At 36.1% G+C, this 22,857-nt stretch overlaps 4 protein-coding genes across 4 annotated transcripts; all 4 read right to left on the bottom strand.

Annotated features, from left to right (window-relative positions):
• Positions 1–15: 15 nt before the first annotated feature.
• Positions 16–1,805, bottom strand: LOC116135607 (probable pectinesterase/pectinesterase inhibitor 58). Its single transcript, XM_031421320.1, has 2 exons — positions 809–1,805; positions 16–704 (listed from the first exon to the last, which is right to left on the bottom strand). The coding sequence occupies exons 1-2, from the start codon at positions 1,803–1,805 to the stop codon at positions 16–18; spliced, it is 1,686 nt and encodes a 561-aa protein (XP_031277180.1).
• Positions 1,806–12,056: 10,251 nt separating this feature from the next.
• On the bottom strand, positions 12,057–13,835 carry LOC116135605 (pectinesterase-like). The gene is made up of 2 exons (XM_031421319.1): positions 12,842–13,835; positions 12,057–12,745 (listed from the first exon to the last, which is right to left on the bottom strand). Exons 1-2 carry the CDS (start codon positions 13,833–13,835, stop codon positions 12,057–12,059), a joined length of 1,683 nt encoding a protein of 560 aa, XP_031277179.1.
• A 3,055-nt stretch (positions 13,836–16,890) lies between these two features.
• Positions 16,891–18,637, bottom strand: LOC116135604 (putative pectinesterase/pectinesterase inhibitor 28). The gene is made up of 2 exons (XM_031421318.1): positions 17,659–18,637; positions 16,891–17,579 (listed from the first exon to the last, which is right to left on the bottom strand). Exons 1-2 carry the CDS (start codon positions 18,635–18,637, stop codon positions 16,891–16,893), a joined length of 1,668 nt encoding a protein of 555 aa, XP_031277178.1.
• Positions 18,638–20,703: 2,066 nt separating this feature from the next.
• Positions 20,704–22,441, bottom strand: LOC116135603 (putative pectinesterase/pectinesterase inhibitor 28). The gene is given in 4 exon segments (XM_031421317.1): positions 20,704–21,250; positions 21,252–21,390; positions 21,464–21,700; positions 21,703–22,441. Coding segments are annotated over 4 exon segments (1,662 nt in total).
• Between the last annotated feature and the right edge of the window lie 416 nt (positions 22,442–22,857).

Below are 22,857 nucleotides of genomic sequence, written 5' to 3'. Positions count from 1 at the left end.
CTGATTCATTGAAAATCAAAACATGCCCAGGTTGTAGGGTACACTACTCGGCTTAATCCAATCAACTACAAAGAACCTTTCGATGGTGAAATCAGCAGCTTGCTCAGGAGTGAGTTTTTTAATACCAGGCCATGCAACTCTCTTGGCCGTGTCAGATCCAAGACCCCTATTGCCATATTCCGCGTACCAATGAGTGTCGAGAGCAAATTTACCATTCCAAGGCAACCATCCATCAGGCTGAATCACATCATCAATCTCAGACTGCAAATAAATTGTTCTTGAGAACATCTTCCAGGGCCTCCCAAGGTACCCCTGGTTAGTGTTCTTGACAGCCACGTATTCAGGGTCAGCACTGATGGTGCAGTTTTGGAGAACAAGTCCTGTGACGGAGTTCTTGTCGCTTCTTCCTTGAGCTGTAACGATGACTTTCTGGTTGGCCATTGGTTTCCTGAATATCATCTTGCAGTTCTGGAAAACGGCAGCTGCATCACCAAAGATGTAGTCAATGGTGCCAGTGATGGTGCAGTCTCGGTAGTATTGGCGATGAGCATGGGCGTATAAAGTGTCTTGGTATCCATCCATTTGGCAATTGAAGAAGATTGAACGGTCAGCTTGAACACGCAAGGCCACAGCTTGGTGCTTCTTAGCTCCCGCAGTGTTCTCAAATCCAATGTCCTTCGCTATGAATTTGGGCCCCAAAACGGCTGCAACATTAACAAATTAAATTTTATAAACGTGCACCCTAAAAGATCACTTGTTAATAAAATTAAAAACAGTAAGCTTAGTTTTAACATTTTAACTAACTTACCAACTGTTGCCGTGTTCATTGTGTTAGTTCCGTCAATGAAGTTCTTGTAGCCAGTGATCTTGGTCTTTTGGGGGCCATCACCGATGAACATAACATTTCGCATTTGCTTTGTGACCGTCACGTACTCCTTATAAATACCTTCTTTGATGTAAATTACAAATGACTTATTGGTAGGGTTATCATTGAAGTCAGGGACAAGATTGACAGCTTCAGAGATGGTCTTGAACTTTCCACTACCGTCCTGAGCAACAATAACATCAGCCTGAATTGTTCCTGGAGTTTCAGCAAGGAGTCTACGACGCCCCTCGTTAACCCATGAAGGAAATTCATCTTGAGAGAGAAGCCGTATTTTTGTGCTTGTTATGTTCGATGAGTTGAGGACTGAAGAGAAATCATTCATCATTGCAAGACCATTGCTTGTCAGCTCCCTTGAAGTATTCAAAAGAGTTTTCATTTTCTCTTTATAATCACGCTTTACCTTATTGAATTCATCGAAACAACTTTCTTGGAATGTAGCAGCGCCGCTGAGAAAAACTTTCACATCTTGAATGTAATCATCAGGTTTTCTAATGTCAAGTGCACCCATTTTACTGTAGCAGACTTTTAGATCTTCAATGGCTGACTCCAAAAGATCATTACAATTCGTAAAAGCCTGTTTGATCTTTGGATCTTTATTTTCTTCTTTCCATGCAGATATGTTTTTAAGGGCCAGCTTCAGCTCGTCAATTGCGACTTTAAACTCAATCTTGATCAAGTCTTTAGGATCGGTTAAATTTCCCCCGGCAATTGCGAGGCTTTTTTCACAAGTTTCTTTGTAATCAGTTGGTTGACAAATGGATTTGATAGCCTTTGATGTAGTGGTAACGTGAAGAGACGAAAGAGCGCCACCACCATTGGCGGCACCTGTACGTCTAACACTATCCAAAATAGCCACCACCAATGCCACAAAGATTAAAACGGACACATTAATAACTGCAATCTTCTTCTTCTGAACCATATTTTTTTTGTTATATTATACACACAAAACTCAATTATGCTGGTTTATATTTTGTTTTCGGGTATGCTATTGAGTTTACAAAATTGTTGATGAAAAAGAAAGATATTTAGAGCAGTCGGGGGTCTCTTTTAATTGGTTTATCAGAGTGGTGAATGCCCCTGGCTCTGTCTTGAAGATTTTGAGCTATGAGCTTTATTTAAGAGAGGACAAGAAAAGACTGGTTTTAGGCTGTTTCAGAAGATAACAATCAGTTTCATCGGTTGTGTTGGTTGAAACATGGGGTATTGTTAAATTACCTGCCAACAAAATTTTACCAGATATAGGAGGAGATCAGCAACCGCAAGTCAAGTTCATTGATAATCTGCAACAAGTTAATTGCCTTTTCAACTTACAAAATCCATCAGATAGACTGATATGCTAAGTCGACAGTTATATATTTATTTTCCAACAAAACAATTACCAAATTTAAAAAATACAAGTAAATGTTTAAAACTGAAAAGCCAACCAGTACTTTTCAAGTAACAAAACATGTTCTTTAAGTGAAGATGTCTAGAATGGAAATTGATGGAATGTGAGTGGTTGGTTGAAGAGAAAGCAGGGAGAATGACAGGAAATTTACAGAGTTACAGTAAATCAAGTGTTTCTCATAAAATTAATGAATTATATACTAATCATAATAACGGCCCTGCTCATATAATCACTTGGATTTCTCAGTGAAAATTCTGAAAATTCTAGTTAAATTTAGTTCCGCTCACTGAGGGAGAAACTCCAAAGCATCTAAAACCAAATTGTAGAAATTTTCAACCACCTGCTATACTGTTGAACTGACCATGAACTTTTTTTTTTTTTTTTTCCTTTCTATGGCCGGGGTGTTCAAACTAACTTGCGTACATCTCACCTAATTTTTGAGTTGTTGAATATCCTACAAACTAATCATTGGAACTATTAAATATCCTATAGACCCAATGTTTCAAGGTAAGTCGCAAATATAGTAGGTGATCATAAGGTTTGAGCCAAAGAAGTCAATAAATAGACTTGAGGTTCAAACTAAAGAAGTAACAAATGAAGCAAACCTTCTTGACCTTTTGTTGACCTCTAAGTCAATCCCTTGGGACTGTGAACTTGCTGCATCTTCCAAAAAGAAAAAAGCAAAATATATATATATATATATATAAACAAGTTAAAAGATTAGAGCCATATTGAAATTCATGGCGATGTGATTCAGACATTCGGACACATAAATTTAACCAACTAAATAAGGCAAGTTTTAAAGAGATAGTCTTTCTGTCTTTGTGTTTCTTCTCCAAATCAACTTCGCAAATGGCTTGTAGCTCACACTCCGGGCACCATGACCGGCTATCACCAGAATTGGCCGCCTAGCTGTTTGGTTCTTGTTCTCCATGGTTAGTCATATTGTAGGGATAGAGTAACTCGACTTCGTTTGTAACTTTAGCTCATTTGGACTCCCAGGGTTTTGGGGCGGGAAATAAAGAGGCATAATAAAGTGGAAAAACCCTTCGCCTATGGGGAGTTTGTTTCCTGAAAAAAAATGAAGAGAAATTGAGGGAAATCTCTGGTTTATGTATGCACTAAAAAATTCAGGAATTTTTCACTTGCAAAATAATTCTTAAACCTAACATGCATTATAAATTTATCTCTTGAATTTCAAGTCTACTATGGTCCAAATCCAAAAGTTTAATATACTAGGATCAAGCCCTTGAATAGATAACAGACAATAGAGAATGATGAACAGTATGAGGTGTTGACATGCCAATATGAGAAGAAAATATGTGATATTAATTCACATATAATTTGGACATGGAATGAGAATATATGAATTATTCTCATTCCTAATTATGCTAAGATATGATTTTCTTTGCTTTATTATTTAAATTTTTTCATTTGTAATACTTAATATCCTTATATAGCTATCACACTTTTGTATAAGAGTAATGCTACACCCATAACCTCTTCTCACAACTCCGATATAGCAACTCGTAATTTATCAAGTGAGATCCATTACGAGCTTACTAATTGTGAATTACTACATCGGGGTTGTGAGAGAAAGTTTGTGAGAAGAGGTTGTGAGTATAGCATTTTCCTTTGTATAAATAGGTTGTGTATTCACAACTCAAATACAATAACTCAATCCAATTAAATTAAATTCATCTTAGATATCTTTTGGGTATACTCCGGCTCTATTCAGTTGTCTCTTTTGCCCTCTCAAAGATATCTCTCAAACATATTTCGGCTTTCTTCAAATTGCCTCTCTTGCCATTTCAATTTTGACATGGTATTAGAGCTTCTCTCAATTCTAACATGGGGCAATTTCAGCCAAGGAAATCAAAAGTTGATCTCATCCCTCATCAAGCTCACTTTCATCTCTCTTGATCTAGTTGTTCATTTCCAAACCCGTAAACATGAGCTTGACTAGAGTTGGCATGTCACTTCAATGACAGTGATGAAAGATAGATGCATGGAGAATCAAGCATATCATATTATAACAAGTATAGTCATATTTTAAAAATAAATTTTAATCAAATTGAAATAAGTAAGGTAGAACATGTTACCTTAAGCCCTTAGCAACCTTGGAGCCTTTTAATTTTAAGAGAAATTAAGCAAAAGAGTATCCACACTAAGGGAATAAGAGATTTGATCAAGAGGGAGATTTAGGGTTCTTAGAGATTTTTCTCTCTCTCTCTACAAAAATTGATATATCATTTTCTTTATATAGGAATCCTTGTAAACAATTCAATAATTGTTTTGGACTTCCTTAAACAATTCCATAATTGTTATGAAGTTGTTAAACTTCTTTAAATGATAACATTGGATTAACATTTAATCACAATTAACAATTTAACTCTTAAATTGTTTACATAACAATTTAACACTTAATTGTTACAACACAACCCCTTGTAAAATCCAATTTAAATAAAGAAAATATTTCATATAAAAAATTTATTACCTGGTAGGTGCTAGCCAACCTTGGATAATCAACTTCTTGGCTATTTCTCCATTCTCCTTAGTTTTATGTGTGACCTCTTAGGTTCACTGTGGCCTAGCCGTGGGTCTAATATCACAGTTTAATTTGATATGTTTTGCCATAACTCTTATAAACAAAACTCCCACTGATTATAGTAGGCATCTAGCAATGCTCTATAACCCCTAAGTCATAATGAAGATATACTCTAACGAACCTTTTACAACATACACGTTGTATAATCAAATCCTTCTTATCTAAGCCCAATTAAGAATGGATTCATGGTATGTCAAAATCCTTATCTTAATTTTAATACAATACATACAGAATGTGTCACCATGAAACAACCTTTCATGTAACATTTTTATACCTGCCGAAGATTTTCCTTTTCAATGTATCTGACATTTGTCTAGGAACTTGAATCAATCTATACCAAGTCAACGGATCCCATCTTGCTATCACTTGTCCTCACACCTAAACAACACATGACCAATTGGTTTTAACACATAGCATGATTAGCCTCATGTTTATACACCATATGAACTATATGCGTTTATGCAGAATCCAACGTGATATCTCAGGTCTAAGGATAAAATACTCTAGTACGATCTTATGATAAATCATTGACTACATTTTAAATGTCCATGTGATTCATCATAAATGGCCATATTCGATAAACAGTTCACTAACCGCGTATCCATGCTAATGCCCTAGTGATAACTTTTATAATCACCCACACCAATACCATACATGACATTATATAGAGGCATTCAGCATGCCTACTATGTAATTTATGCCCAATTAAATTACCTATGTAGGGAATACTTTGATGATTTGATCTTCTAAAGATTTGTATCATCCGAACATTTCACATGTAATACATATTAATATATAAAATGAAGCAATAAACCACTGTGAAATAAGAACACTTTCTTCTATTGAAGATAAAATGATTACAAACTATATATATTCACATATATATACAAAACATAATGCCTCGGAACCGATGACACGATTGGTTCTTAGGGCATACTAACAAGTAAAGCCCCGTATTTAGCTTTTTATGGATAAATATAATGCATGGAGTTTCAAGGTGAGTTTTCTTAGGAATATAATCCGGGAAAGTCATTTTAGCCCCCTATTTCACCCCTCATTTTTTAATTTATCTTTTGTTTTTACAAATTTAACCTTACTTAAATTATAAAATAACATTATAATTTCCAAATACACTTACTATATTTATATTTTAATTTTAATTTTAACATTTAATCTACATAAATCTAAACCTAAATTTTCATAACCTAATCCTAAATTTTGGTAATCATTGAAACCTTTTGTTTTATTTCAATATTTGTTTGGTTGGTGAAAATATAATATAAGCCTATGGTAAACATAATATGATGAATAAATACGCTGGAATTGGGAAATTCAAGGAAAATAATGTGTAATGAAAAAACCTAATTAAGTTTGATTTGGGAAAGTGGTATAAAACGAACATACCTAATCAAGCTTAAAAAATTATTTTCGGTATTAAATGGGGTTTAAAGAGATTTTTTTTTTTTTAAATTATTAAGAGGATAAAATTATGTATTTTTCAGATTTAAAAGGGAAAAAAATTAAATGCATAGATTTTGACAGTCCAATATTATAATTACTTTGGTTAAATGAATGTTATATAAAACTTAGGCAAAATAAGATATTGGATTCAAATAATACATAAACTTATTGTGGTGATGTGGCTTATGTTTTGCCACAGTGGAGTCAATTTATTGTTATAGAGTCAAAGGCTAGAGCGACGTCGTTTAAGTTTGGACTACATATTGTTTTCGTGGCACTTGATCCTTCTTTCTCTCTCATTGTCTATCTCTTGTTCATTCTGGAACATTCTAATGGGAAAAGATGAATCCTGTTACTCATCTTACGGCTAGAAACCTTTTTGATCCAGGTGGAGGCTGATCCTAGAGATTACTCTTGGGTATATATTGATTCTACTTGATGTGGATTTGATGAAAGGAAAATACAAGAAATCTAGGTTTTCTTTGGTTGTATTCTTTCCTTATTGATTTGCTTATTCTTGTTCAATACTTTGTAAAATTCCCTACTTGACTTTGGTAGTAATGACATCTTATCTGCACCTTGAAGAGTGGATGTAGGCTTTAAAGCTAAACCACTATAATCCTTTGTGTCGATCTTATTTTTCTTTACTTTACCAATTTTTTGAATGTTTCTTGCTTGTTGTTCTCTTGCATCTTAAATCTGTGATATTGCTTCCTTGTTTTTATTTTAGTTAGTCTGAGAACTATCATCTGTGAAAAAAAACTTGATTCAAAACCCAACAGATTGGTATTAGAGCCTAGTTCAGGGCTTCGTAAAGTATTCTTTTGTTTTGAGTTTTCTGTGATTAGTTTCTTAGGCTAAAGTTGAATCATGTCCACTAAGTTTGAACTTGAAAAGTTTACAGGTGAGAATGATTTTGGTTTGTGGAAAATGAAGATGGAAGCAGTACTGATCAAGGAAGGGCTAGCCCTAGCCCTAAAAGAAGAGACTGAATTCCCTAAGACTATGACAGATTTCGAGAAGCAGGAAATGCTGGACAAAGCCAAAAGCTCCTTGATCCTTGGACTGAATGACAAAGTCCTTCGGGAGGTCAAGAAGGAGAAGACAACTGCTGAAATCTGGATTAGGTTAAACTCTCTCTATCAATCTAAAACTGTCCCTAATAGATTATTTTTAAAGAAGGGGTTGTTTGGCTTTAAAATGGATGAGCAGAAATCATTGAAAGATAACAAAGATGATTTTTTTGAAAGTGATTCAAGATCTAGAAAGTATTTCTGTAGATATTGACGATGAGGATCAGACAGTAATCTTATTGAATGCCTTACCTAAATCATATTCTAATTTTGTGGAAACCTTGAAATATGGTAGACAAACACTGAAGTTAGAAGAGGTAGTGGAGGCTATTTCTGCCAAAGATAGTGAAAATAGGATGAGAGATAAAAATAGTGGTGATGGTGAAGGCTTTAATGTCAGAGGGAGAGCAGAAAGGAAGAATTAGAAAAAAAAGGAGGACAAAATAGGAACAGGTCAAAATCTAGACCAGGGAATAGAAAATGCTTCTTTTGACATAAGGAGGGTCATTTTAGGAGAGATTGTCCTGAGAGAAAGAGCAAGAAGAAACCTAAAAGAGATAGTGAGGGAGTCAATGCTGGTGTAGCATTTGAGGGATATGAAAATGCAGTGGTTTTAGCTATTTCTGAGGGTAAAACTAGTGAGGAATGGATCCTAGACTCAGGGTATACCTACCACATGACACCAAACAGAGAATGGTTCATCTCATTTCAACCTTTAGATGGTGGGAAAGTTATGATGGGGAATAATGTTGTGTGTCATATAAAAGGTATAGGTACAGTTAAGCTAAACCTTCAAAGTGGTGTAACTAAAACCCTCACTGATGTTAAATATATTCCTGACCTGAAAAGGAATTTAATCTCACTAGGAACCCTAGATTCTAATGGGTTTAATTGTAAGGCTGCAAATGGTAGTCTTAGTGTAATGAAATGATCTCTAGTTGTTATGAAAGCTGAGAAAAGAAATAGATTATATCTGTTAAAAGGTAGAGTGGAGAGTGGGGTTGCTGTTGTTGGGTCATTAGAATTTCAAGATAGAACTTCATTGTGGCATCAAAAACTTGCACATATTAGTGTCAAGGGCTTAGTAGAATCAAACAAGCAAAACTTGTCGTGTGGGGATAAAATTGGAAGTCTAACTTTCTGTGAACATTGTGTCTTTGGAAAAATGAGTAGAGTTAAGTTCGGATCTGGTCAACACTACTCAAGTTCACCACTTGAGTATGTTCACTTAAATGTTTGGGGGCCATCCAGACACTACTCACTCGAAGGATGTAGATACTTCATTAGTTTTGTTGATGATTTTTCTAGGTATGTGTGGATCTACTTTCTTAAAACCAAGGATGAAAGATTCTCTAGGTTTAAGGAATGGAAAGTCATGATAGAAACACAAACTGGAAATAAGTTGAAGAAACTTAGGACTGATAATGGTCTAGAGTTTGTAAATGAAGAATTTAACAGTTTCTGTAGGACACATGGAATTGTGAGACACAAAACAGTAAGGAATATCCCACAACAAAATGGTCTTTGTGAGAGGATGAACAGAACCATTTTAGAAAAGGTTAGGAGCACCATGTCTAGTTCTAGGCTACCATTCAAATTCTGGGCAGAGGCAGCACACAACAATCTACCTAATCAACAGAACACCATCTTCAATAATAGATTTTAGGGACCCTCTAGAGAAGTGATTTGGTCATCTTGTAAAACTAGAAAATCTTAGAGTTTTTGGATGTCTAACTTATGTCCACGTTAGAGAAGATAAATAAAAACCTAGAACCATTAAATGCATTTTCTTAGGATACCCAGATGGTGTAAAGGCTATAAACTTTGGAACTTAGAGTCTAAGAAATGTATCATTAACAAGGATGTTGTTTTTAAAGAAGAAGTCATACCTGGTCTTGAAAAGGATTCTAAAAACTCAAAGGGCAGTCCATCAAGATTAGATTACTTAGAACTAGAACTTCAAGAATTTCAAAACTCCAAAGTTGATCAAACTGTGAATCAAGGTAGAGGTAATGACAATGAGATCCAAGCTAAGGAAGATAATCTTGAAAATTTTGTGGGTGATCAAATTGGTGAATTTGAAGTTGAACAGTTGAATCACGATGATGAGTTAGGGCTGACTAATTACCAACTATCAAGATATAGAGTTAGAAGAGTAATCAGACCTCCAAATAGGTTAGTGTATGCTGATATGGTTGCTTATGTTTTACAAGTTGAAGAAGAAATGAGAGATGAACCCAAGTCCTTCCAAGAGGCTGTGTCAGGGTTTGGAAAATTGCAATGGCTTAAAGCAATTGAAGAAGAGTTTTGCTCTTTGATAAAGAATGAAACCTGGATTTTAATAGATAAGCCAAGAAATTGTAGAGTGGTCAAGTGCAAATGGACTTTTAAAAGAAAATCTGGATTAAACCCGAATGAGTCACCAAGGTATAAGGTAAAGCTAGTCGCAAAGTGGTTTACACAAGTGGAGGGCATAGATTATAATGAGATTTTTTCTCCAGTTGTCAAGCATTCATCTATCAGAATTCTATTGTCACTTGTTGTCCAATTTAACCTAGAACTAAAACAATTGGATGTGAAGATAACTTTCTTACATGGAGATTTGGAAGAGACCATTCTGATGGAGCAACCAAAAGGGTATAGAGATGTTGCAGGTAAAGTTTGTCTTCTTAAAAAAAAATCCTTATATGGTTTGAAATAATCACCACGACAGTGGTTCAAAAAGTTTGATTCCTTTATGATTGAACCAGGTTTAATAGGTGCAATTATGATAGTTATTTATATTTTAAAAGAATTTCTTAAATGACTTACATTTTCCTGCTTTTGTATGTGGATGATATGCTTATGGCTTGCCATGAACAATCTGAGCTGTCTTGGTTGAAAAAGATTCTGAACACCAAGTTTGAGATGAAAGAACTAGGTCAGACTCAAAAGATACTTGGGATTTCAATTATCAGAGACAGAGTTCACGAAAGTCTGAAGCTGGTTCAGAAAAATTATGCTTAAAAGATTCTGTAGAAGTTCAATATGAAGGATGCAAAGGCTGTCCAAACACCTCTTAGTCAACATTTTAAGTTTTCTCATGATCAAAGTCCTTAATCTGAAGAAAAAAAACTTGAAATGTCATCAGTTCCTTATGCAAATGTGCTGAGCAGTTTCATGTAATTGATGATATGTTTAAGACCCGACTTGGCCTACTCAGTAAGTATTGTGAGTAGGTTCATGAGTAATCCAAGGAAGATTCATTGGTTTGCATTGAAATGGATCTTGAGGTACATAAAGGGGACTAGTTTAGTAGGTATAATGTATAGAAGAAATCAGAAAGAAAACTACTGTGTTGAAGGATTTGTTGATGCAGACTAAGCTAGTGATGTTGATAAAAGAAAATCAACTTCTGGCTTTGTTTTTACAGTATGGGGAAATGTTGTTAGTTGGAAGTCTAAACTGCAATAAATGGTTACATTATCTTCTACTAAATCCTAGTATGTGGCATTAACAGAGGCTGCAAAAGAAGCAAAGTGGCTAAAGGGTTTTGTGACTGAGCTAGGTTTAGAACAGACGGTAGTGGTTGTTTACAGCGACAGTCAAAGTGTCATACATCTGTGTAAAAATCAAGTATTTCACGAATGAACTAAGCATGTTGATGTTCGACTCCACTTTATTAGAGGGATGATTGATAGAGGTGAAATTAAGGTTGAAAAGGTGGATGGTTCTCATAACCCAATAGACATGCTTACAAAACCTGTTACTGCTGACAAACAAAGGCTTTGTATGAGCCTTCTTAATGTTACATAATCTAAGCTTATTTTCAAGGCCAAATAGGGTGTCAAAACAAAGCCAAGATGGAGAATTGTGGTGATGTGGCTTATGTTTTGCCACGGTGGAGTCAATTTATTGTTATAGATCAAAGGCTAGAGCGATGTCATTTAAGTTTGGGCTACAAATTGTTTTTGTGGCGTTTGATCCTTCTTTCTCTCTCATTGTCTATCTCTTGTTCATTTTGGAACATGCTAATAGGAGAAGAATAATTATGTTACTCATCTTACGGCTGGAAATCTTTTTGATCCAGGTGGAGCCTGATCCTGGAGATGACTCTTGGGTGTATATCGTTCTATTTGATGTGGATTTGCAGTAAGGAAAATACAAGAAATCTAGGTTTTCTTTGGTTGTATTCTTTCCTTGTTGATTTGTTTATTCTTGTTCAATACTCTGTAAAATTCCTTACTCGACTTTGGTAGTAATGACATCTTATTTGTACCTTGAAAAGTGGATGTAGGCTTTAAAGTCGAAGCACTATAATCTTTTGTGTCGATCTTATTTTTCTTTACTTTAATTACCAGTTTTTTGAATGTTTCTTGCTTGTTGATCTCTTGCATCTTAAATTTGTGATTGCTTCATTGTTTTATATTAGTTAGTCTGAGAACTATCATTTGTGAAAAAAAATTTGATTCAAAACCCAACACTTTTATTATTGAATTAATCATCAATGCGAAGAAAGAAACAATGTTAAATTACTCAAATCAAGAAGCAATTCCTCCTTGATTTTGTAAAGCAACTAGCTAATTGAGTTAACATGTATAACTATAATAAAGGTAGCATGCTCTTCCAATCTTCATCCTCTTCAATCAGCAGCATTGAAAATCAGAACATGCCAAAGTTGTAAGGCACACTAGTGGGCTTAATCCAATCGACCACAAAGAACTTCTCGACGGTGAAATCGGCAGCTTGCTCAGGAGTGAGCTTATGAATACCAGGCCATGTAACTCTCTTTGCCGTGTCAGAACCAGGACCCCTATTGCCATATTCCGCGTACCAACAAGTGTCAAGAGCAAAGTTACCATCCCAAGGTAACCATCCATCGGGCTGAATCACATCTTCAATCTCAGACTGCAAATAAACTGTTCTTGAGAACATCTTCCAGGGCCTGCCGAGGTAACCCTTGTTAGTATCCTTCACCTTCACGTATTCAGGGTCACCAGTGATGGTGCAGTTTTGGAGAACAAGTCCTGTGACTGAATTCTTGTCGCTTCTTCCTTGGGCTGTGACGATGACGGCTTGGTTGGCCATTGGTTTCCTGAATATCATCTTGCAGTTCTGGAAAACGGCAGCTGCATCACCAAAGATGTAGTCAATGGTGCCAGTAATGGTGCAGTCTCGGTAGTATTGGCGATGAGCATGAGCGTAGAGAGTGTCTTGGTATCCGTCCATTTGGCAGTTGAGTAAGATTGAACAGTCAGCTTGAACACGCAAGGCCACAGCTTGGTGCTTCTCAGCTCCCGCACTGTTCTCAAATCCAATGTCCTTCGCTATGAAATTGGGCCCCAATACGGCTGCAATATTACCAATATTTTGTTAAACACCCTGAAGGTCATACGTTAATAAACTTAAAACAGTAAGTTTAGTTTTTAACATTTTAAATAAATTACCAACTGTTGCTGTGTTCATTGTATTTGTTCCGTCAATGAAATTCTTGTTGCCAGTGATTTTGGTCTTTAGGGGGCCATCGCCGATGAACATAACATTTGGCATTTTCTTTGTGACTGTCACGTACTCGCTATAAATTCCTTCTTTGATGTAAATTACAAATGACTTATTGGTAGGGTTATTCTTGAAGTCCGGGACAAGATTGAGAGCTTCAGAAATGGTCTTGAACTTGCCGCTGCCGTCCTGAGCTACAATAACATCAGCTTGGATTGTTCCTGGAGTTTCATCAAGGAGTCTACGGCGGCCCTCATTAAGCCATGAAGGAAATTCATCACGAGAGAGAAGCCGTCTCTTTGTGCTTGTTATGCTCAATGAGTTGAGGACTGAAGAGAAATCATTCATCATTGCAAGACCATTGCTTGTCAGCTCCCTTGAAGTATTCAAAAGCCTTTTCATTTTCTCTCCAAAATCGCCCTTTACGTTTTTAAATTCATCCAAGCAACTTTCTTGGAATGTGGCAGCCCCGCTGAGAAAAACTTTCACGTCTTGAATGTAACCATCAGCTTTACCAATATCAAGTGCACCCATTTTACTGTAGGAGACATTGAGATCTTCAACGGCTGACTCCAGAAGATCATTACAATTCGCAAAAGCCTGTTTGACCTTTGGATCTTTATTTGCTTCTTTCCCTGCGGATGTGTTTTTAAGGGCCAGCTTCAATTCATCAATTGCAACTTTAAACTCAAGCTTAATCAAGTCTTTAGGATTGGTCAGGTTTCCCCCTTCAGTTGCGAGGCTCTTTTCACAAGTTTCTTTATAATCAGTTGGTTGACAAATGGCTTTGATAGCCTTTGATGTAGCGGTAACGTGACTAGTTGAAAGATCGCCACCGTCGCCGGTACCTCTACGGATAACACTATCCACGATAGCCACCACCATGGCAACAAAGATTAAAGCGGTTACACTAATAATTCCAATCTTCTTCTTCTGAACCATATTTTTTTTTTTAATTATATATACAAAACTAAGTGAGGTTGGTTTATATTGAGTTTCAGAAATTGTTTGTGGTCGGAGCTCTATTTCAATTGTTTTAGTGCTTATCAGAGCTGGGTTGTGTCCTGATGATTTTGAGGAGAGCTTTTGCTTAAATAGAGAGGACAATAAAAGACTGGTTTCAGGAGATGACAACAATTACCGTAGAAATAGAAAAGAAATCCATGGTTTAGTTTCATTAGTGCTGTTAAATTAGTTGCCAACAAAATTTTACCAGACATAGAACTGCAACTCCAAGTCATTGTTGACTTTATGTCCAAACAAAAACCACACAACACTAACCAAATTTAACAATTACAGGTAAATGTTTTAAAATGAAAAGCAAACCAATTTTCAAAACTATTTTTCATAATTTTTATTTTTAGTGTTATAGACAGACATCTTATGAGTGAAGATGATATGACTTTCCATGATTTTGGGGTATTATTGGTGCATAGCATTGGGTAGTTTAAAAGGCATATCTTATAGTACCAAATAATACTATACAATATTTGGTAGAAATTTTACATTGTATTAATTTAACTAAAACAATACACAGTTAATTTTTAACCCTATCTATTGTATTAATTAATACCATGTAAATGAAGGGTGCGTTTGGCTCCCTATTTTTATCCATATTCCCAATTATATTCTCCAAATAATGTTTGGCACACTATTCCAAAAATATTATCCTATTTTTAATTACTTTTAGACCCCATAAGGTTATTAATTTCACTAAATGCCCCCTAATTTTTTTTTTAAAAATTAACAAAAACCCCCCCATCAACCCAACTTGTCAGATTCCGGCAACCACCGCCAGTGATAGCCGGAATCTGTACAACGGCCTAAATTCTAACCATAAATGGCCGGAATTACACCGATCTGGCCTTTTCCAGCCAGATCCGTGGTCAGCGATGGCCAAATCTTGGCCGTCGTTGACCGAAAACGACAGCCACATCTTTGGTCGTCGTTTTGGCCTTTCCGACCGTCGACGGCCATAACAGGTCGTAGATCTGGCCTTTTCTAGCCAAATCCGTGGTGGATCTGGCCGGAAAAGGCCATAATGATGCGTTACGGCACATATCCGATTGGTCTGTGCCGTAACGAAATTTTTCGGCCAGATTCCGACAGTGGTGGCCGGAATCTAACACTGCAGGTGGTGGGGGTATTTTTGTCATTTTATATAATAGGGTCTTTAATTAAATTAGTAAACCTAAGGGCTTTTTCATAAATTTTTTAAATTTATCTCGTAATACTCCCCTATCAAATAATCCAATACTATCCTCAAAATCCTATCCAAAATACTACACCAAACGCACCCGAAATTGTACTAATTAGAGCAAACGACTTTTTCCCACCCAAGGTTTGCCTTAATGACACTTTTCCATCAAAAAAATTTCGAAATACCATTTTCCCACATAAAATTTGTATTTCATTAATGCTCAAAATACATTTTACTTTCTTAGCTGATGTTTGACGAGTTATCAGAAGCTAGGGTAAGAGGGGTTTTATATAGTGGAGGCTAATGAATCTAGTGGTGGTGACCGTTTGGATATTTGCCGTCGGAATCAGCTAGAAATTAGCTAAGAACAGGAAATCCTAACTTTGCGATGATTGACAATCGATAAGAAATCAGGTATTAGAGTAAGATGAGTTGTAGAGAGGATACCAAAGGTTTAAATGGTGGTGACAAAGATAATTTTGCTATTAGAATCAGCCTGAATCAGCTTTGGGTAATAATAGAATAGTGACTTTGGGTGGGAAAGTGGTATTTTGAAATTTTTAGGGTGGAAAAGTGTCATTAAGGCAAACCTTGGGTGGGAAAAAGTCGTTCACTCTACTAATTAATACCAAGTAAAAGGGTGGGTTAAGGCATATATTGCATTATTTCATCTACTTTTTAATAATTTAATGAAATACTTTAAAATAAGTAGATCATTATTGATTTAAAATCACGTTAATAATTTTTTTTTGATTTATCAGCGTTAATAAAAAATTCTTTTTCTTTATTGTTTTAATTTTTTCAAAAATTAATTTAGATTTGAGTTAAAAGTAAAAATAATTTATTTTTTAATAATTAAATCTTTTTCAAGATAAATTAATACAATACAATGATGTACCAAACATTCTACATTGTTTGGTATAGTATTGTATGGTATTATGCATACAATACAAGTTATATTATACAATATGCTCACCAAACATATTCTTAGGTAATTAAATTAAATATGAAATATTCTTATTGAATTAAATTAAATATGAGATGTGACCGTTTGGTTTATTTCCTTTACCAAACTCAGAATGTGCTTTCCCTTGCTACGATTCAGATTGAAAATAAAAAAAAAAAAAAAAAAAAAAAATAAGTAAGTTAAAAGACTAGTGAAATTCATGGGGATATGATTCGGATCATGTTGGGGTCGTTAGTTTAACAAGAGCCAACTTTCAAGAGATAGTCTTCATCTACCTGGCCAGATCAGCTTCCTGGTTAGCCTGTAGATCACACTTTTGGTGCACCGTGAAACGGCTACCATTAGAAGTAGCCACCTCGATGTTTGGTTCTTAACTCGACTTCGCATTGTAATTGCAATTTATTTCGATTCCGATTAGGGTTTTTGATTTTCGGGTGGAAATTAATAGGCATAAATAAAGTGTGGAAACTAGGGATTTTTTTAACTGTTTGTTTTCTGAGAAAATTGAGGAGAAACTGAAAGAAAACTGATTTTTTAGTGAAATAAAAGTAGGTTATATTAGTCAATAATAGTAGTCAAACAAACAACAACACACAACATCTAATTACCTTCACTATAAGATGTGATATATACATTAACCAACTCAATCTCACTTTTAAATTACGTATTAATTGTTGAATTATTAATAATTAATCCAAATTTAAAATACTCAAATCAGGAAGTGATTCCACCTTGATTCGCAGACCAACTACTTAATTAAGTAAACATTAACTTTAATTAATTAAGTTAGCAATAAGCTCTTCATTCTCTTCAATCTTCAGCTTTAAAAATCAGAACGTGCCAGCGTTGTACGCCACACCGGTGGGCTTAATCCAATCGACCACAAAGAACTTCTCGCCGGTGAAATCGGCAGCTTGCTCAGGAGTGAGCTTATGAATACCAGGCCATGTAACTCTCCTTGCCATGTCAGAACCAATACCCCTGTTGCCATATTCAGCGTACCAACAAGTGTCAAGAGCAAAGTTACCATCCCAAGGTAACCATCCATCAGGCTGAATCACATCTTCAATCTCAGACTGCAAATAAATTGTTCTTGAGAACAACTTCCAGGGCCTGCCAAGGTACCCCATGTTAGTGTCCTTTACGGCCACGTAATCAGGGTCACCAGTGATCGTGCAATTTTGGAGAACAAATCCTGTGACTGAGTTCTTATCGCTTCTTCCTTGAGCCGTAACGATGACATCTTGGTTGGCCATTGGTTTCCTGAATATCATCTTGCAGTTCTGGAAAACGGCAGTTGCATCACCAAAGATGTAGTCAATGGTGCCAGTGATGGTGCAGTCTCTGTAGTATTGGCGATGAGCATGAGCGTAGAGAGTGTCTTGGTATCCGTCCAATTGGCAGTTGAAGAAGATTGAACGGTCAGCTTGAACACGCAAGGCCACAGCTTGGTGCTTCTCAGCTCCTGCACTGTTCTCAAAACCAATGTCCTTCGCTATGAAATTGGGCCCCAATACGGCTGCAAATATTAACAAAACATTGTTAAGTATCATAAATGTTAAGCTGAATTTTGAGTTTCAATATTGTAACAAACTTACAAACTGTTGCCGTGTTCATTGTCTTGGTTCCGTCAATGAAGTTCTTGTTGCCAGTGATTTTGGTCTTTAGGGGGCCATCGCCGAGGAACATAACATTTGGCATATACTTTGTGACTGTCAAGTACTCGTTGTAAATTCCTTCTTTGATGTAAATTACAAATGTCTTATTGGTAGGGTTATTCTTGAAGTCCGGGACAAGATTTAGAGCTTCAGAAATAGTCTTGAACTTGCCACTGCCGTCCTGAGCTACAATAACATCAGCTTGGATTGTTCCTGGAGTTTCATCAAGGAGTCTACGGCGGCCCTCATTAAGCCATGAAGGAAATTCATCACGAGAGAGAAGCCGTCTCTTTGTGCTTGTTATGTTCAACGAGTTGAGGACCGAAGAGAAATCATTCATCATTGCAAGACCATTGCTTGTCAGCTCCCTTGAAGTATTCAAAAGCCTTCTCATTTTCTCGCCAAAATCGCCCTTTACGTTTTCAAATTCATCCAAGCAACTTTCTTGGAATGTAGCAGCACCGCTGAGAAAAACTTTCACGTCTTGAATGTAACCATCAACTTTACTGAAGTCAAGTGCACCCAATTTACTGTAGGAGATATTGAGATCTTCAATGGCTGAATCCAAAAGATCATCACAATTCTCAAAAGCCTGTTTGACCTTTGGATCTTTATTTGCATTATTCCATGCAGATGTGTTTTTAACGGCCAGCTTCAACTCATCAATTGCTGCTTTAAACTCAACCTTGATCAAGTCTTTAGGGTCGGTTAAGTTTCCACCCTGAGCGTTAAGGCTCTTTTCACAAGTTTCTTTGTAATCAGTTGGTTGACAAATGACTTTAATAGCCTTTGACATACTGGAAACTTGACTACCGCCATTGTTGCCGTCACCTCTGCGGCTAACACCAACCGTAACAGCCACCACCATGGCTACCAAGATCACAGCGGACACACTAATAACAATGTTCTTCTTCTTCATTTTTTTGTTGAGTGATGTTGGTTTATATTGTTTTTGGGTATGGAATTGAGTTTACAAAAATTCTTTATGGTGACTGCAAGATGTACAGAGCAGTAGGGTTTTCGTTTAATGGTTTGAATACTTATCAGATTCTTGAATTCCCCTCGGGCTCTGTGTTGATGATGATGTTGAATAATGGAGCTTTTCTTATATAGAGAGGGCAAAAAAAGATCTGTTTTAGGCTGTTTAAGAGAATAACGATAAGGAGTAACTTGAGCTGAAATTATGGGCTCCTGTTAAATACTTACTAACAAAAGTTTACGAGATATAGAAGATTTAAGATTAGCAACATTAACCCAATTAATGCCTTTGCTTTCCAACGAAAACCAGAAACACTAACAAAACTCAGAAGTTAATTAAAAGGCCAACCGGTTTTCAGTTGTATTATTTATTGTGAATAGTATTTTTCCAGTTCTAACCAGTTTGAGTGAACTGGTTTTTAGATGGATTGGGTTCTTACTCATTCCAGCCTAACCCATATATATATATTTTTGGTTTTTTTAAGGTAATTGAGGTATCCAAATCTATATTAGAGTTTGTCTAATCTTTAAGGTTACGGAATATCCTACGAATAGACTAAGATAATTGCACAAATATAATAGATATTTTTCATGCGACCCAAATATAAGACTCTTCGAATATAGTTAACTCCAGTTGGTTAAAGGGTTTACCATCTGACTACAAGGGAGGAGCTGTTTAACCCAGTTTTACTCAACCCAATTATAAAAGATTGTGATAACCCGACCTCAACCCGATTAGAAATAGATATAAACCCAAAAACATATAATAGATTCGGGTCTCAAGCAGTTTTACCAACTTTTCACCTTCCTGTTGTAACTTGTACATATGATCAAACTCTAAACCACCAAAACTACGACATTTTCTCAAATATAAAATATAAAACGAAGATATTATACATCTTTAGTGATATCACAAATTTCTCATTTCAATTAATATTTCATAGATCCAAGTGATTTTTAAGGTGTAAATAAAAAGTTATTTCGTCTTAATAGTTTTTATGTATAAATAAGAGTTAATGTGATAAATGATATATCGACTCCACGTAAACACAATACTTTGATATCAAAACTTTAGAATTTCATGTAGTATAGAATTACTCAATGTAAAATAAAGAATTTAAGAGAGAAAGAACCTCTCCTAGAAATTCTCAAGAGTATTGTGAATGAAATTGTCAACTTCATATTATATGAATTAGCCACCTTTAGATTTGTATTTGTGTTATGCTTCACCATTATTGTTTGGGGTTTACTAAAAAATTTCTTAATTTATATCTTTTTATGTTGTGCTGAATAGTCTCTTCTTAATAATATTTTTAGGAAATCTTTTGGGTTTGCATAAAAGAATGAGAATAACGCCAAGTGTTACGAGTTTCACATCCAAAAGGCCAACTTATTAGGTGGAGGGACTCCCCTCTTTATAAGCCCAATACCTCTCTAATGCGCAATCTTGTAACGTAGTATTTGCTCTGTGACCTCCCTAATGCGTAATCCTATTAGGTTGGGTTTGTTTTGATACCAACTATGACAAGAGGGGAGTTTTATACCCAAAAGACTAACCTATTAGATAGATGGACTCTCCTATTATAAACCTAAGACCTCCTCGATGTACTTCCAATGTGGGATCATGACAATAAGTATATATGGACTTAAAACTAAAGCATACAATTACTCAACTCTTTTATCATTTAGATAATTTTCATATAATTTTTTTTTTTTTTTTTTAAATGTTAACGTCTTTATCCAAATCAAATACCTTACTATGATCAATAATAAAGTAAAACAGATCGTAATACATATTAACTCACTTTTTAATACACAAACTTACAAATTAATTCCTCTCACTAAATTAATTATCTTATCCTCGAACTAATAATTAATCCTAAGCTAAATTACTCAAATCAAGAAGTTATTTCTCCTTGATTTGTAAGCCAACTACCCATTTATGTAAACATAAACTGTAATTAAAGCTATCATATATACTCTTCAATTAATTCGCCGCGTTGAAAATTAGAACATTCCACTGTTGAAGGGCACACCACTGGTCTTGATCCAATCAACTCCAACGAACTTCTCGACGGTGAAATCTGTAGCTTGCTGAGGGCTCAGTTTTTGAATACCAGGCCATGTAACTCTCTTTGCCGTGTCAGAACCAAGACCCCTGTTGCCATATTCTGCGTACCAACAAGTGTCAAGAGCAAAGTTACCATTCCACGGCAACCATCCATCGGGCTGAATCACATCTTCAATCTCAGACTGCAAATAAATTGTTCTTGAGAACAATTTCCAGGGCCTGCCAAGGTACCCCTTGTTAGTGTCCTTCACCTTCACGTATTCAGGGTCACCAGTGATGGTGCAGTTTTGGAGAACAATTCCTGTGACTGAGTTCTTATCGCTTCTTCCTTGAGCTGTAACGATGACGGCTTGGTCGGCCATTGGTTTCCTGAATATCATCTTGCAGTTCTGGAAAACGGCAACTGCATCACCAAAGATGTAGTCAATGGTGCCAGTGATGGTGCAGTCTCTGTAGTATTGGCGATGAGCAGGAGCGAAAAGAGTCTTGTTATCCATCCATTTGGCAGTTGTAGAAGATTGAACGGTCAGCTTGAACACGCAAGGCCACAGCTTGGTACTTCTCAGCTCCCGCAGTGTTCTCAAATCCAATGTCCTTCGCTATGAAACTGGGTCCCAATACGGCTGCAATGATAATAAAATTTTGTTAACGTTTGCCCTAAAGATCATATGTTAAAACAGAAAGTTGAGTTTTTACCAACTGTTGCCGAGTCCATTGTGTTGGTTCCATCAATGAAGTTCTTATCGCTGGTGATCTTGGTCTTCTGGGCGCCATCGCCGATGAACATAACATTGGGCATGTACTTGGTGACGGTGACTTTCTCTTTATAAATTCCTTCTTTGATGTAAATGACAAATGTCTTATTGGTAGGGTTTTTCTTGTCGACAGGGACAAGATTGAGAGCTTCAGAGATGGTCTTGAACTTGCCACTACGTCTTGAGCTACAATAACATCAGCTCGAATTGTTCCTGGAGTTTCAGCAAAGAGTCTACGACGCCGCTCGTTAATCCATGGAGGGAATTCCTTTGTAGAGAGAAGTCGTCTCTTTGTGATTTGAACGTGTAATGAGTCGAGGGCTGCAGAGAAATCATCCATCATCGCAAGACCATTGCTTGTGAGCTGCCTTGCAGTATTCAAAAGCTTTTTCATTTTCTCTCCAAAATCACCCGTTACGTTATCGAATTCATCTAAGCAAATTTCTTGGAATGTGGCAGCACCGCTGAGAAAAACTTTCACGTTCTGAATGTGATAATCAGATTTGCTAAAATCAACTTTATCCATCTGACTGAAGGAGACATTGAGATCTTCAATGGCATCCTCCAAAAGATCATTACAATTCTCAAAAGCCCTTTTAACCTTTGGATCTTTATTTGCATTTTTCCATGCAGAAGTGTTTTTAACGGCCAGCTTCAGCTCATCAATTGCGGCTTCAAACCTAACCATGATCAAGTCTTTAGGGTTGGTCAAGTTTGCACCCTGAATGTTGAGGCTATCTTCACAAGTTTGTTTGTAATCATTTGGTTGATAAATGGCTTTGATAGCCTTTGATGTAGTGGCAACCTGACTAGGTGGATGACTGCCACCTCTGCGGCTAACACCAACCGCAACAGCCACCACCATGGCTATCAACATCACAGCGCACAATCTAATAATAATGGTCTTCTTATGCACCATTTCTTTTTAATATAAATACAGAGCAGTTGGGGTGGCCTCTTAATTGTTTTACTGTTTCTATTGTAGATGGCCCCTGGCCTGGGCTCTGTGTTGAAGATGTTGAAACATGAAGTTTTACTTAAATAGGTAAGACAAGAATAGAGTAGCTTTAAAAGGGTTAGTTTCTGTTAACAAACTTGGGGCAGGGAAAGTTTAGGGGAGAACAAATAATCAAGGGTTGGTAATGTCAACACTTGTCCAGTGTATATACTTGTTTTTATTTTGGTCCTAAATTTGATGTGTTATTTTGGTCCTAAATTTGATGTGCAGACGATTGGTAAAGGGTAAGGGAGCCTTTTATCTTTAAATAATATTACACTTAAAGCCTCTTCTCTTCTCACTTTGAATCTTCTCATCATTACAACATAACAGTATAT

Source organism: Pistacia vera, unplaced genomic scaffold, assembly GCF_008641045.1.
Source record: "Pistacia vera cultivar Batoury unplaced genomic scaffold, PisVer_v2 Contig301, whole genome shotgun sequence".
Classification (NCBI taxonomy): Eukaryota; Viridiplantae; Streptophyta; class Magnoliopsida; order Sapindales; family Anacardiaceae; genus Pistacia; species Pistacia vera.
Note: the sequence above shows the minus strand (reverse complement) of the source record. Positions and strands in the feature narration are given on the sequence as shown.